The sequence below is a fragment of the Magallana gigas genome, chromosome 6, assembly GCF_963853765.1.
Source record: "Magallana gigas chromosome 6, xbMagGiga1.1, whole genome shotgun sequence".
Classification (NCBI taxonomy): Eukaryota; Metazoa; Mollusca; class Bivalvia; order Ostreida; family Ostreidae; genus Magallana; species Magallana gigas.
The window spans coordinates 11052635-11066944 of record NC_088858.1 but is presented as its reverse complement, the minus strand read 5'-3'; the positions used below and the strand labels follow the sequence as shown (position 1 = coordinate 11066944).

The window sequence follows — 14310 nt, the reverse complement described above, 5'->3', positions numbered from 1 at the left end:
ATTCTTTGAAGTCTAAAACTGGAATTTACTTCATCATCTAAAATGTAAACAAAAGCTTTGTTTACATAGCGTGGAATTGTAAGCTCTGTAACTCGCTTATAACTCAACAAAAGTCACTCAAATTTTGATTGCCTATTAAAAATGCCTTACTGAAGCATTGTAAACATTAAAATTGAAAAATAATTTTTGACCAAAACGTGACAATGCCCCTTTAATGTATATAATGTTTAAAAACATCTACTGACACAGAATAAAAACTGAATGCATAATTAGAAGAAGAAAAAACATGAAGCTGTCATCTTCAATAATATTTTATGTCACCTACTAGTGAGCCAAAGGTTATGACTTGGAATGATATATATTTGTCTCATTATTTTATTTTGTTAAGGAATTTCAATGAAAGGAATGGGTAAATTCACATTATTAGAATAGAGAAAGAATGAAGCTATATATCAAAGTTAAGATATTGTGAAAGCATTTGGAAAGTTTTGTTTTGTTTTGTTTTGTTTTGGGTTTTTTTTGGGGGGGGGGGGGGGTAACAGTAAATGAGTAATCTTCCCGTGCATAGTAATTAATCAATGAATATAATGTAAATTAAGAAGTTGTATGATTGTAAATGCAAGTATTTTTATCATTTGAAACAAAATTAGTTTTTGAACTTTCTAAATAAACAAATAGACATGTTAATAGTAAAGTTGTTATTGGTTAGACAGAATCACTGATAAGCAGTACAAGTATAAATGTCAGATGGTGAATGTATTAAAACGCTGAAACAGGAGAAGTGACTAACACAAAATAGCTTTTAAAACTGTTTTTGTTTAAATGTTCTGTCTGCCGCTTGGGATGGGGGATGGGAGGTTGTTTTTTAATCAAACATGTCTACTAGCCACCTTGCTGTAGTTTATCTAAAAAACATATATATATATATATATATATATATATATATATATATATATATATATATATATATATATATATATAAACCTATATATATATATATATATATATATATATATATATATAAACCTATCTTTAAAGTTAACAAATATAGGGATATTATTTTCTATCGGAGTCTTGCACGTTTTCATCAATATCAGGTCGTGCAATTTATTATGATATTTAAGTTAAAATAAAATATAGGTTTCATAGTCCTTTTTTGAAAGATTTCAGGCAGGGAGATGGTCATCATTACATCATTATAATTTTTCTACTCCAAAATAAAACTGAATTTAATGCATATACGTGACCTCTCGAGAAGTATGTGTATGGGCTGTGGTACTCAGGTGACCTTTAAGGCATACTATTGGCAAATAGATATGAATACGACACTTATTCGACTTCATAAAAAATCGGGAAGGGGGGGGGGTTGACAGTCTATGGATATTAATAAGCTTCTCTTAGCTAATTAGAAGAAAGAAGTCAATATTTGTTTTGATGGGCAAACTAGTTTGTAACATCGATATCCCACCGAAAGTCCAAGCTCTTGTTAAAACGGCTCTATTTTCATAAAGTGATATACCATATAGTAGTTCTATATGAAGTTATTGTGTTGTTGTTATTTTAATAATATCTTTTCTTTGACATTTTTATAATATGTTTCTATGTCGTCTATTATGATTGTTTTTTTACATCTATAAGTTGTCAATTTGAAAAAGAAAATAAAATTCCATTTTGAAAAAAAATAATCTAACTGTATTAAAAATCACTGGATACATTTATTTAGAATATCAAATAATGTAACCGTATTGTATTTAACGTGATTTTTCAAAAGAAACAAATGAACTCACATTATCAAGTCGTGTTTTATTGTGAAAGCAACTAATGATGATATCTAATATCAAATTTATAAAATCTGTTATTTTTAGCATTAAGTTTAAGGTCAAACTTAAATATTCATTTGATTTGTTTGGTGTACTCCGGCCGACCCATTAAAATTGCCCCACTCATAATTTTTTTTAAGCATTTTGAATTTAATTTTTTTTAAATTGATTTTGTCCATGTCGTATTAAAAATACTTTAAGATAATTTTTTGTATCAATAAACATTGAATTTGTTTAGCTTTATCAGTTTTAAAAAACGGAAAAAATTGTTTGATTACCATATTATCAACGAGCAGGAAAATTATGAAAGAAGGATACCTACCCACTATGGACAATATGGGTCTAAGAACATCAAACACTGGCCTCAAAAGATTATTTTTTCCGTGATCGAATACCTCCGTAACATTAAAGATACGACAGAGTAAATCCAGCATGGCCCAGAAGGTTGTTGACATCCATGTTTTGCATGTAAAAGTCAACTATGGGCCAACAACTTCCAGCATTAGATTTTTCTATGGTTTATCTCATACGACTATTTGTGTCCAAAATTCAGGTCTCTGGCTCCGAAAGACTTCATTTCAAAAAATACAGCAGGTTTTGGAATACTATGAAGAAGTGTAATTTGGGTGTGAACCTGAATCAGATTACTATGGTAGCATATCTCTGCCCCTTGTTTAAATTTTTTTTTTCTATCAAATATGTCGACATGCAAGATAAATATGTTGGCATGCAAGATAGTTATGTCAACATGCAACATAACTACGTTGACATGCCAGAAAATTGCAATCAAATGAGAATTATAAAAAATCCCCCAAAATCTCAAATATTGCCCACATGTGACATCCAAGATGCTAGATGCTTCTTATTTATATCGAAATACAACTTATTTATGTTAACATGCAAGATAAATGTGCTGACATGCAACTTATTTATGTCGACATGCAACTTTGTTATGTTCACATGCTACTTGTTTATGTTGACATGCAACTTAGTTATGTTCACATGCTACTTATTTATGTCAACATGCAAGTTATAAATTGCATGTCAATATATTTATCTTGCATGTTAACATAAGTAAGTTGCATGTCGACATAGATAAGTTGTATGTCAACATAAATAAGTTGCATGTCAACGTCAATAAGTTGCATGTCGACATAAATAAGTAGCATCCAGTATCTTGGATGTCACAAGTTGGCGATAATTGAGTTTTTTCGAGATTTTTTATAATTCTCTTTTGATTGCAATTTTCTTGCATGTTAACATAGTTATGTTGCATGTTGACATAACTATCTTGCATGTCAACATATTTATCTTGCATGTCGACATATTTGATAGAAATATAACTAGCATACAAGGGGCAGAGATATGCTACCATAGATTACCTATTGCTATCCGTGTTTGTCTACGTGCATCTTTTGTCAGTCGATGTATACAATCTGTGGGGGAAAGGCATCAAATTGTGACTTTCATAATTGTCACACACTCAGAAGCTAAAATACTGTGAAAAATCGGTATTAGCTTTTAAAAAACATTCTAACCAAGTCCAGTTTAAGATTAACAAAGTAGAATATAGCAAAGTTGTGATTATTTCCTCCTTTGGAATGCAATTATTCTCGTCTTGTACAAGGCATTTATTCGCCAAACTGAGTGCAGTTGTTAAAATGCCTTTACAAAAATAATGAAATGCATCACCTTACAAACTTACGCGCTCTACAGATCACGTAGGAAATACGGGTTTTTTTATTGTTGATCAAAGATTGCACAATATTAATTATGTGGTGTAATAATATTACTTTTTCACTTCTCGCATTCTCCTTTTGGTTCCATTTTTTAACAAGATAGTTGCTTGTGATATTTGTGATAGACTATACATTGATTTAACAGCAGTAATAAAATCTTTTAAAAAGGAAATAAATTTCAGTATACTATTACACTTATTCAATTTAATATTGCCATGTTTTAAATTGAATAAGTGTAGTTATCAAAACATTCCATGAAGACGCTGGTTTTATTAATTCTGCAATTTTCCAATTTCTGAATGCGAATAGATTTTTTAAATTCTACTTTATATTTTGAATCAAATAGTGAAGTAGTTCCAAAAATAGTTGCGTCTTGTTTTGTTTCAAACGGGAAAAGATATGTTGCTTTGCATAAAAAATGAGAGTTGAAAGTAATATATAACTTATAGAGCTTTAAAATGCACCCCCCTCCCCTACCAAAAAATATTAAGCAAGTTTAAGCATACACTTATTCCCCACTTTCGGTACAAATGTGACCTTTAATACACATTGATTTTATTTCTTCTTGCAAGGAGATTATTGCCCTTTGTTTGTTTACATTTATTTACATTTTGCAAAATTAATTATAGAGTCTTATACAGACTTTTTCGATAGTTATATTGATTTTTAAATAATTAAAAACAGATATGCATATTAAGACATTATTACATCATAGGTATACATATTTCATGCTACGTAACACTAGGCTAGTAAGTTTTATACAACGAGAGATATTTAAATAAATATAAAAACTATAATTTCAGAGTTGGTGTTTATGTCCGAACAGGAAAAGAAGCTGGAAAACAGTATGCAAACTTGAAATGCAGAGGTAATTATATAGAATCATTTTATTACGTGTGATTTATGTCATAAAAAAATGAAAGAAAGTTTAGAGCGATAACCTAATTGATATTTTTTTAATGTACAGCTAAGGATAAAATTTCACAGATGAAGAGGCCTAAAACCGGTGGAGGACCGAAACCCCAGTCCCCCACCCCCATAGAACGAGCCGTCATCGACTCAATGGACGGTCGGCCCTCACTTCAGGGTCTCGACTCCGGCATTGATACTGGAGGTATACATAGGCGCAATATTAAAGCTGAAATAAATGTATAAATACGCATTATATCCGTTTTATCTCCACTACCGCCATAATATTAGTTTTCTACATGTATTTCTATAGTTACGCGTATGTATGTTTACTTTTATTTTTCTACAAAAAAACCAACTCTTAGTGATACTGTCATGTCGTACTGAGCAAGTACATGTAGTTTCTTTTTTAATTTACACATAAACTCGGACATCGGGTAACACCTGCAGCTGGCTAACCTGTCAATCAAACTCTGTGTATTTTTTTTGGTCACAAATCTTTTTTGGTCAACAGCCAATAAAAAATTAATGATTTTAAAGCAGTCAGAATAATTGTTTGATAAGGACACGGCCTAGCTTAACAAAATTAAAGAAGAATAAAGCGCAAAATTTACTGTTCACAATATATAAGTCTACTTCAATTATGTATGATACTATAATTTTAAACAGTTTGTGGTAAATACGCCCTGTAGTAAATAAGCTGCGTATATTAATTTATTTTGTTCTGTTCACGCGTACAATCTTTTTAATTATATTTAGAAACAAAACGAAAACGTTATACAATACTGGTTTAATGTACTTAACATATTTTTATGCGGTTGATACGATAGAAATCTTTGTTTGATTGCATTGCATGTTTTAAATTCTGTGAATAATTCATTTTAAGTTATTGATAATCTTTAAGATCATTTTAGCGATGAATAACGTAACATCTATCTTCTGTTGTAATGATACGGAAATTAAATTTTAATGCTGATTAATAATTTACGCCATTACATATTTCAACATTTACATGTATTAATTTTACGCGACAATTTCAATTTGCCTACGACAAAGATACGAATAACGAATATATTTGAGCGATAAATACGTGTACGTGAATGTTCAGCACAAACCCCTTCTGTATCATTTAAAAAAATAAAATTGTGAGTTATTTCTAAATAAACGTTAATATTGCTACAGTTCTCTAGTACGTGGCAGCTGAGGAGCGATAGGAACTAATATGGCGATTTACCAAGTGCTTTATGAATTCATGTCAACTGTAAAAAAAAAAACAACAACAACACAAAAAGTGACATTAAACGCTAGTGTTCTATTGCATAAGATTGCTTTTTATTCGGACTTCGAGTCGAGCGTGGAGTGCCACCAGTCAACGTCATCATCTCTGAGCACCACCAGTTCAACCGTTCCGGCTCCCAAAACCCCGACTGTGAGTCATTGTGGTCAATCTACATCCAACAAAAAGCAAAGTTTGATTGATCTACAAAAACAGCTACTGATGAAGGAAATGGAAAAGATGGAGATGGAAATGGAAGTCATGGAATTAAAGAAGGAGAAACTGAAAGAAGAAATTCATCTTTTGAAGTTAAAGAAGGAGAAATTAATCAGTGAACAATAAATTATCTAATTTCTGAATTTATCGGTGTGTGTTTTCTATTCAGATAATTACCAGTTTATCAATTTGCAAAAAAGGTCTGTGCAATATGGTCCCGCACTGCCTTTCCTTCATTCCGACCTCCGTTCACAGCTGGCAATGCGACCTCGTCCACTATCTGTCTGTTGACCGGTGGGATGTCAACGATGTCCTGTCGCTCAATGCCCAGATTGTGCAGCACAACACAGGCCACCACAATAGAACAAGCTTGTTCTGGCTGAACTCGTAATCCTTTAAATACAAATAAAACAAAGTCAAAAAGTAAGAGACTTGTACTTGAAAAAGTATTATGAGTACATATACATGTTCATGTAAATTACATTCTAATATTCTAAGCATTTGAGCATATTACCTATTTGAAGGCAAGGAAATCGCCTCTTGAGGATACCGAACGCTTGCTCAATCGTTACCCTTGTACTACACAATGCATTATTGAAGTTTTCTTCGGCTCTGTTTGATGGAGTCAGGTAGGGTACCATCAAATATCTTTTCAAGGAATAACCTGAATCACCTAAGATCAAACCTGTGCGCGCATCTAAGTATGAAAAATATATATGCATGTATATTTTATTTGTCATCCTTTTAAATTCTTGTTTTTAATGAAAGAAATTGATTTTTGAATTTATATACTTACTAGTTTCAAATATCCTGGCTAGTGAGGATTCCTTAAATACACGGGAATCGTGTACACTTCCGGGCCATTTTGCAACGCAATTTACAAAACGATATGTAGCATTGCAAGCCATCTACAATTTATACTCATTTAATGAGGATAGTTATAAAATAGTTAGGATGGCTTTAGGATTGGATATTAGAATAATTATAAATTCATTTCCATAACGATATGTCAAATATGTAAGAGAGAGAGAGAGAGAGAGAGAGAATTTCAGATATGTGTTGGAAATTATTGCATGTATGACCTGGACATTTAGAGCATGATATCCTTTCCTGCAAACAAATTCTGCCTCGTTTTGCACAGGACATCGAATACGAATTAAAGTCCCATCGACACAGCATACCACATTTGGAAACCCTTTAATAATATGAATTTATAACTTTAAGTTTACATTCACACATTCGGATTTTCTTTTTTTTACAAATATGAAAACATTCCCAGTAAAAATGAAAATACGCAGACTTGGTTTTTTCTGTGCTCAAGTTTTCTAAAACGTTTATGATAAAACCACACTTTATCAGTTTATTCATTATTTTCTCTCATGAATTATCTGATAAGGCTAAAGGTGAAAGACTATAATATAATATCAATGGGTAGATGTTTTCACGCAGCCCTCTCTGCATATATAAGGTCGTTTGAAATATAGTGTTGTATGATATTTATCAAATTCATAGCCTAAAAAAAGTTAATAATTGTCCTATGGCCTTTCCATACTTTACGTATTTTATTTAGAGTGACCTCCCTTGGAAAAAAAACAAAACAAGACGCTCGCTCTAGGAACGGCCCTAAACGATGGTAAGATATGATTTTCTGTATTGATGGAATGAGTTTAATTCAATTAATGTTATTAATCTTACCAGCCAATTGATAGAATTTGGTTCTTATAGATGAAATGTCGTTTTGTGAAGGGAACTTTATAAATCTTGCAGATAAAGCAGATAAAAGGGAGGTAACTGCTCGAACTGCACGCCCAACAGCTGATTTGGATACACAGAGGGAATCTCCGATCAGCTGGTAGAAAGACCCAGTGGCATAAAACCGCAGAGCTGCCAAGACTTGTAGAAGGGGTGGTAAGGGACAGCTTCGTTGCGTCTGGTGGGTGATGGGGTCCGAAATCAAGCTACAAATGAAGAAGATCGTGGCGGATCTAAAGCGATACCTTTGAAAAATTTCATCCTCGGACAAAAGCTCTAATGGATTGCTACGGTCTCGCACTGTTCGCCTCGGAACTCGCATCATATTCCACAGAAGGATACGTCTGGCAGCCATTTTGAATGCTGAGTGAAACGCTTGAGACAGGTGCTTAGCAATCTCAGATACTTTGAGAAAAACTCAAGACTTTTCTCAGCTTGAGTGAGACTCTATTTTCGTGGCACACTTTATTAAGTGAAACTCAAGAGATCTGAGAAAATTCTCAGACTTGAGTAGAAAAAGACCGTTGAGTTCGACTCAAGACGTTCGTGGCCCCGGGGCCAGATAGTATAGTGGGTTTTACGTTGTTGCATGTTAAGCCATAGGAGTTAACTTGAGATGCTATCACTTCATACCTCTTGTGTTTTGCATGTTTTATTGATAATTAAAATTATAACATATTGGGATATCGATTTTTAGTTAAGCGTAAAAGAAACTCATTCGAGTATGCATGTTGACAAACATTCAGCAATGTAAGTGTTGTTAGATATTCCTTTCCTGTATTGAGCTTATTTCTAAAGTCGCGTAAAGTGAACGCCGAAGTGTTTAGGCAACTTGTTTTTATAATATACCATAGAATATATGAAAACAGCGGCGAAGCTAGGACCCGGTTATATTTTGAGTTGCTATTTTTAGACTGTATTGACATCCTTTAGAAAAAGAATTATGTATAAAGATGAAGGAAAATACTTCGATAAACCTAAAAATAGGTCATGTAAGCTTGAGTATAGCATAATCAAAACTTTTATATACACGTATAATGATTGTAAAGGTATTCAGTTTCATTTAACAAGACTGATCAGTAATCACAAAGCAGGCACGTAGCATCGTTTTTGAAAGTGGGGGGGCCAGACCCATCCAAAAAATCTTGACAAGCAAAAAAAGGGAAATTTAAAGTTTTCCAAAAATCTTCAAAATCCTAATCCGTGGGGGGGGGGGGGGGGGGGGGGGGGTAGACTCAACTATACTTCCAAAAAAAATTTTTTCCCTCCCAATCATGAAATTCCTAATCCGTGGGGGGGGGGGGGGGTTACTTCAATTTGACTACTCATTTCCTAATTTTTAATACCAATTTTTTACTAACTTCCAAAAAAGTGGGGGGGCCAACTCCTCTATAATTCATTTTTTTATATGTAAATTTTAACAATTTTGTTGCTGCGAGAAAAAGTGGGGGGGCCAGGCCCCCCCTGGCCCCCCCTGATGCTACGTGCCTGCAAAGACTCACTGTGCAATGAATTTTGATATAAAAATCGACTTTATTAAAACACATGATGACTTGCACAACAACTTATGATATGACTTTTTACTTTCAACTTATGAAGCACAACAATATACAAAACATAGTGGCTGACAATGCATTACATCATATGATTCACAACGACTAACGATACACAACGACTCACGATACACAACAACTTACGATACACAACAACTTACAATATAAAAACAATAGGCCTTAACAGTCACCTGAGTAGCATGTAACTCATACACAAACTTGTCGAGAAGTCTCATATATTCATTTAATTGGGTTTCATTCTGGAGTAGAAAAATTATAAATTTGTGATGACGACCACCTCCCTGTCTAAAATCTTTTAAAAAGAACTATCACATGATGAATGACCATCTTTAAGTTCTCCTTAAAGATAGCTTAAAGGTGTGTAAAGGTAGCTTAAAGACGATCTTTAAGCCACCTTTAATCTATATGTGTTGCTTAAAGATGGCTTAAAGAAAGCGTAAAGATGGCTTAAAGGCAGCTTAAAAACTATCTTTAAGCCACCTTTAAGGACAACTTATAGGTCCTTAATGTCCAAACTTCTTTAAGCCACCTTGAAGCCATTAAAAAATCTATTAATTTAATTTTGTGCTTAATTTACCAACAAAATATATTGACTATATGATAATGATAGAAAAGGTATTAAAAACGGTTTTTGTTCTAACAAAAAAATGAAGAAAAAAAATATCAAAACGCCCAAGACGAGGATTGAACCAAGGACCCTTTGTACACCAGCATCACTTATCATCCTCTGCGGCACGGCAACTTACATATTTATTGTGGTTTTTATATCCTATATATCAATGGGTATTGAATCAATGTATTCAATGTGTAATTTTTACTTGAAAAGATTTTGACTTCCATTCAAATGGTAACAATCAATTATATCTAATTTATAAATAGCATGCATGCATATACTAGTATTTAGAATGATATACGTAACTTGATCTTCAGTGAAAAAAAAATATTATACCTAAATGGAAACCGTTAGGATTACTAGTAGGCCTACTTAGTAAATAAATTTAAACCGAGTAGATAAATATTCATCTAATTCATAGCTAAATGAAATGAAAGGAAGAAGATGAAATCATTAATTTTCTTTTATTAAATGCATTGAAACTATTAGGGTATTAGTTCTACGCAATTTCTCCGGTTTTCATGATCACGGCGCCGTTCCAGTATGTTTAAATATTTAATTGTATACATGATTTTTAGACTATCAATTCTATAAAAAACAATATTACCGGTTACGGGTGACGTATTTACTGCATGTGGCAATTGCAAATGATGTATACATGTACTTTCACATACAATTGTATGATGTACCAGGCCGGGTATGTGACACATATATTTAAACAATTAACGCCTATTTATGATCCCCGGTACAGGAATTAATTAGCCTCTAGATTTCACTCTTACATACATGTATCTTTAATTTGTAGACGTAAAATTTTTAAAACCCAGAGTTAGGAAATAATACTTTGAAAATGAATTACAAATGTAAATAAACTTTTATTCACTAGACTTATCGTATACACGTACATACTAAGATTTCAACGCCTTTAGAAACCCTGACTTGCACCTAGGCACACGACACACCTGTTGTGTATATCTTGTATATTCTGTGTTAGTTCCAGGGGTTTTCTTAAGTTGGACAAACAATAGACTCTAATTAGATATACACAAACGGGCACCTGGGCACACGACACAACTGTTGTGTATATCTTGTATATTCTGTGTTAGTTCCAGGGGTTTTGTTAAGTTGGATTTGAACATATTTTATTGTGTAAGTAACACAAAAGGATCGGAAACAAGTTCTTACAACTTACAAGTTCCTCTCCTAATGATAATACATACAATATATACAATTGTCATAGTACATGTAATATTACATGTTACTTATAGTTATTGACTTTATAATAATTAAATTCATGGACATACATTTACAAAGTAATTGCAAATATATAGTAGATAACGTTAATGTACAGTATAAAAAGCAAAAGCAAAAAGGAATTTAATTATTAAATCTTCCAGACTCATTAATGAACTTTTGAACTGCTGAAAAAATAAAGCAGTTTGTATTGTAAGACAAATTGTCACTACCCCAAAGAAGCAAATGTGAGTTAATTAAAATTGTTTCATCAAGCCTATTAAAAAGTAATTCAAAAAGATTGTTTCTTGCATTTACATAATTTGTTAAGTTGGACAAACAGTCTCTAATTAGATATACACAAACGAACAAAACTATGTCTAGACAAACAAAGCAGTAATATCCTGCCCAATATAACAAAGGCAGTTGAGAGTTTTTTCGTCTTTAACATGTATCTAGCAGATCTAGAATTAGACCTAGAAATAATTAGAATTGAAAAAAAATAAACGCCTTCAACCGATTATTAAATTAAATCATGCAGTTTTGGTTCATTATCTTTATTTTGTTTAATAGCTGGATGAACTGAGAGAGAGAGAGAGAGAGAGAGAGAGAGAGAGAGAGAGAGAGAGATTGATTCACCGATTAATTTATAATAGGAAACAAACATACTTTAATAAAATTTCATGCAGAAATTTAGATACAGAGATATAAAGAATTTTATAATGGCAATCTGTGTCCATCGGAGCGTTGTTGATGATAGCGATTTGTGTTTTATTGAGCGACAATTAAAAGCGCCTGGGACCCCCCCCCCTTCCTTGAAAAATATATCATCACTCGGATCACCCCCTCCCATCCCTATAAAAGAGCTTTTGCATTTAATATATGTTTTTATTGTTCAGTTTGATCAAACTTGACTTAAAGGGAACTTAAAGATGGTTTAAATACAACTTAAAGGGAGCGTAAATGTCACTTAAATATGCTTAAAGGTAGCTTAAAGATGGCTTAAAGGTGACTTAAAGAAGTTTGGACATTAAGGACCTATAAGCTCAGCTTAAAGGTGACTTAAAGGTGGCTTAAAGATTGTAAATCCATTAAGCCACCTTTACGCCACTTTTAAGCCACCTTTAAGGACTTGCTTAAAGATTGTTTTTCGCCCTGTGTATGAAACGTATAATTTTGGCAAAAAACTTAAAGATCTGATCTAAAAAATCATGAATTCAGTTTTCTTTTCAGGTGTGTGGGAGTAAAGAAGATAATTTTTAAACATTATATGCATTAACACCTATACATCCATTTTGGCCCTGCCCTAGAGTCAAAACCCATACTTCAGGGGACATGAAATTTAAAATTTTAGTAGAGGACTTCCTGGTTAACATAATTAAGAAGTCAATTTTTCATACAGATGTGTCAGAGCAGAGAAAAAGATTTTTATACATTATATGCATTAACACTTTATTGCCCCCCCCCCTCCCTCAATGTCCTGAACCCCTGACCCAGGGGCCATGAATTTCACAATTTAGGTAGAGGAGTTAGTGGACATCATAATCACGTATTCAGTTTTTTGCCCACACGTTTGGGAGTAAAGAAGAAGATTCTTTAAGATTTAATACATTTTTACATATTGGCCCCACCCTAGAGTCTGAACCCCTGATACAGGGGTCATGAATTTCACAATACTGGTAGAGGGCTTCATGGACATCATAATCATGCATTTAGTTCTTAACAAATATATATGGGAGTAGAGAAGAAGATTTTCTAAGATTAAATACATTTTTACTATATTGCCATATTGGCCCCACCCTAGAGCCAGAACCCCTGACCCAGGAGCCATGAATTTCACAATGTTGGTAGAGGGCTTCATGGACATCATAACCATGCAACCAGTTTCTTCCTCATAATTCAACTTCAAGTTCAACTGTTACCCTCCAAAACAGGCACTATTTATATAACAACGCACGATAAACAACAACGTTCATGTACGATACACAACCTATGATATACAACCTATTGGTACTCAATATCTTACGATCAATATACTTACGATGCACAACTGTCTATATATATCGTACATCTGCTTACGATTCACAACTGCATTCGATTCACGATCTTTTGATGAATGATATTTTACTATCGACATATTCACGATGCTTCATATCTTACGATACAAACTTACTTACGTTACAAAACTACTTTCTGTACACAGCTTCTTTTTCTTCCAAGGATATGAACGAAATAAACATTTTATATATTAAAAAAATCGCATCAAATATATACAGTGTATATTCTTGATGCAAATGTATCATATTTTTAGTTGATGTGATTTTTGAGAGTAAATGCATGTATTGATAAATAAATTGCGCATATCAATTTGTTTTGTTGAAGAAACGATAAATGCCTCCGAATTCTTTCAACATCCTGACTGCAGTCATAATGATTATGTTTATATGCATTTGTTACCCACTGAGAAAAATATCAATATTTTAAGAAAAGTTTTTGAAATTGAAACTCTATGTAAGAACAAATTTAAAAAGTCAACCACACCCCCTTTTCTCTTTAACTTCATCGGATATTGATTTCAAATATATATGTTAAGTGTAGATCGATTTTGAAAGAAACCATATGACGGTATTTGATAAAAATCAATCACCTTGAACTGCAGTCATTGATAGTCGCTTGCGTCATTTGTTACGCTGCGATGGAATTGATAGAAAATACAATCTGCCGTGACAAGATCTTTGACCCTTTTGGACGGAAAAACAGATTGGAAATCTCGAACGTAATAGATATCTACGGCTTAAACTGACACTTAACTAACCTTTAAAGTTTTTAAACATCTTTTATTCCACTCAGATCGCTTGAAAATCATTTTAAAAGTAGAGATTTAAAATGCTGGTTACGTTGAATAGTGGTCTAAAAAATTAATCTTAAAGTCATTACTGTAAAGGGACTAGCAATGCGTTTACTGATTAATGCTAAGTCTAGCTATTAAGACTGAGGTACACGTTTCAACAACACTGGTTACATGGCTTTTTTCAATGTTGAAATGAAGTGGTGTTTTCTTGATAGGATACTTTATTTCTCCTGGATGGCGGTGTGAGGAGTTCATGGTTGTATGACGTCCAGAAGAATGTCCTCTCAGTACAAACTGCCTCGTCTTCAGGAGGAGAGACAGAAGGTT

The 14310-nt window shown here is 32.9% G+C and overlaps 1 protein-coding gene and 1 long non-coding RNA gene across 3 annotated transcripts in view; one reads left to right on the top strand and one right to left on the bottom strand.

Annotated features, from left to right (window-relative positions):
- Positions 1-5805: 5805 nt before the first annotated feature.
- LOC105331586 (uncharacterized) lies at positions 5806-6912 on the bottom strand. The gene is made up of 4 exons (XR_010715141.1): positions 6757-6912; positions 6475-6657; positions 6138-6353; positions 5806-5916 (listed from the first exon to the last, which is right to left on the bottom strand). It is a non-coding gene; the product is annotated as an uncharacterized lncRNA (long non-coding RNA).
- Positions 6913-14106: 7194 nt separating this feature from the next.
- The window catches only part of LOC105347718 (high affinity cAMP-specific and IBMX-insensitive 3',5'-cyclic phosphodiesterase 8B), a 61942-nt gene continuing 61738 nt past the window's right edge, over positions 14107-14310 (top strand). Inside the window, exon 1 of one of the 2 annotated variants that reach the window (XM_034468238.2) lies at positions 14107-14307. In XM_034468238.2, coding sequence (XP_034324129.2) covers positions 14245-14307 — 63 coding nt within the window. In that variant the 5' untranslated portion in view covers positions 14107-14244. The remainder of the gene's footprint in view (positions 14308-14310) is intronic. The other variant, XM_034468244.2, reaches the window with a different exon arrangement.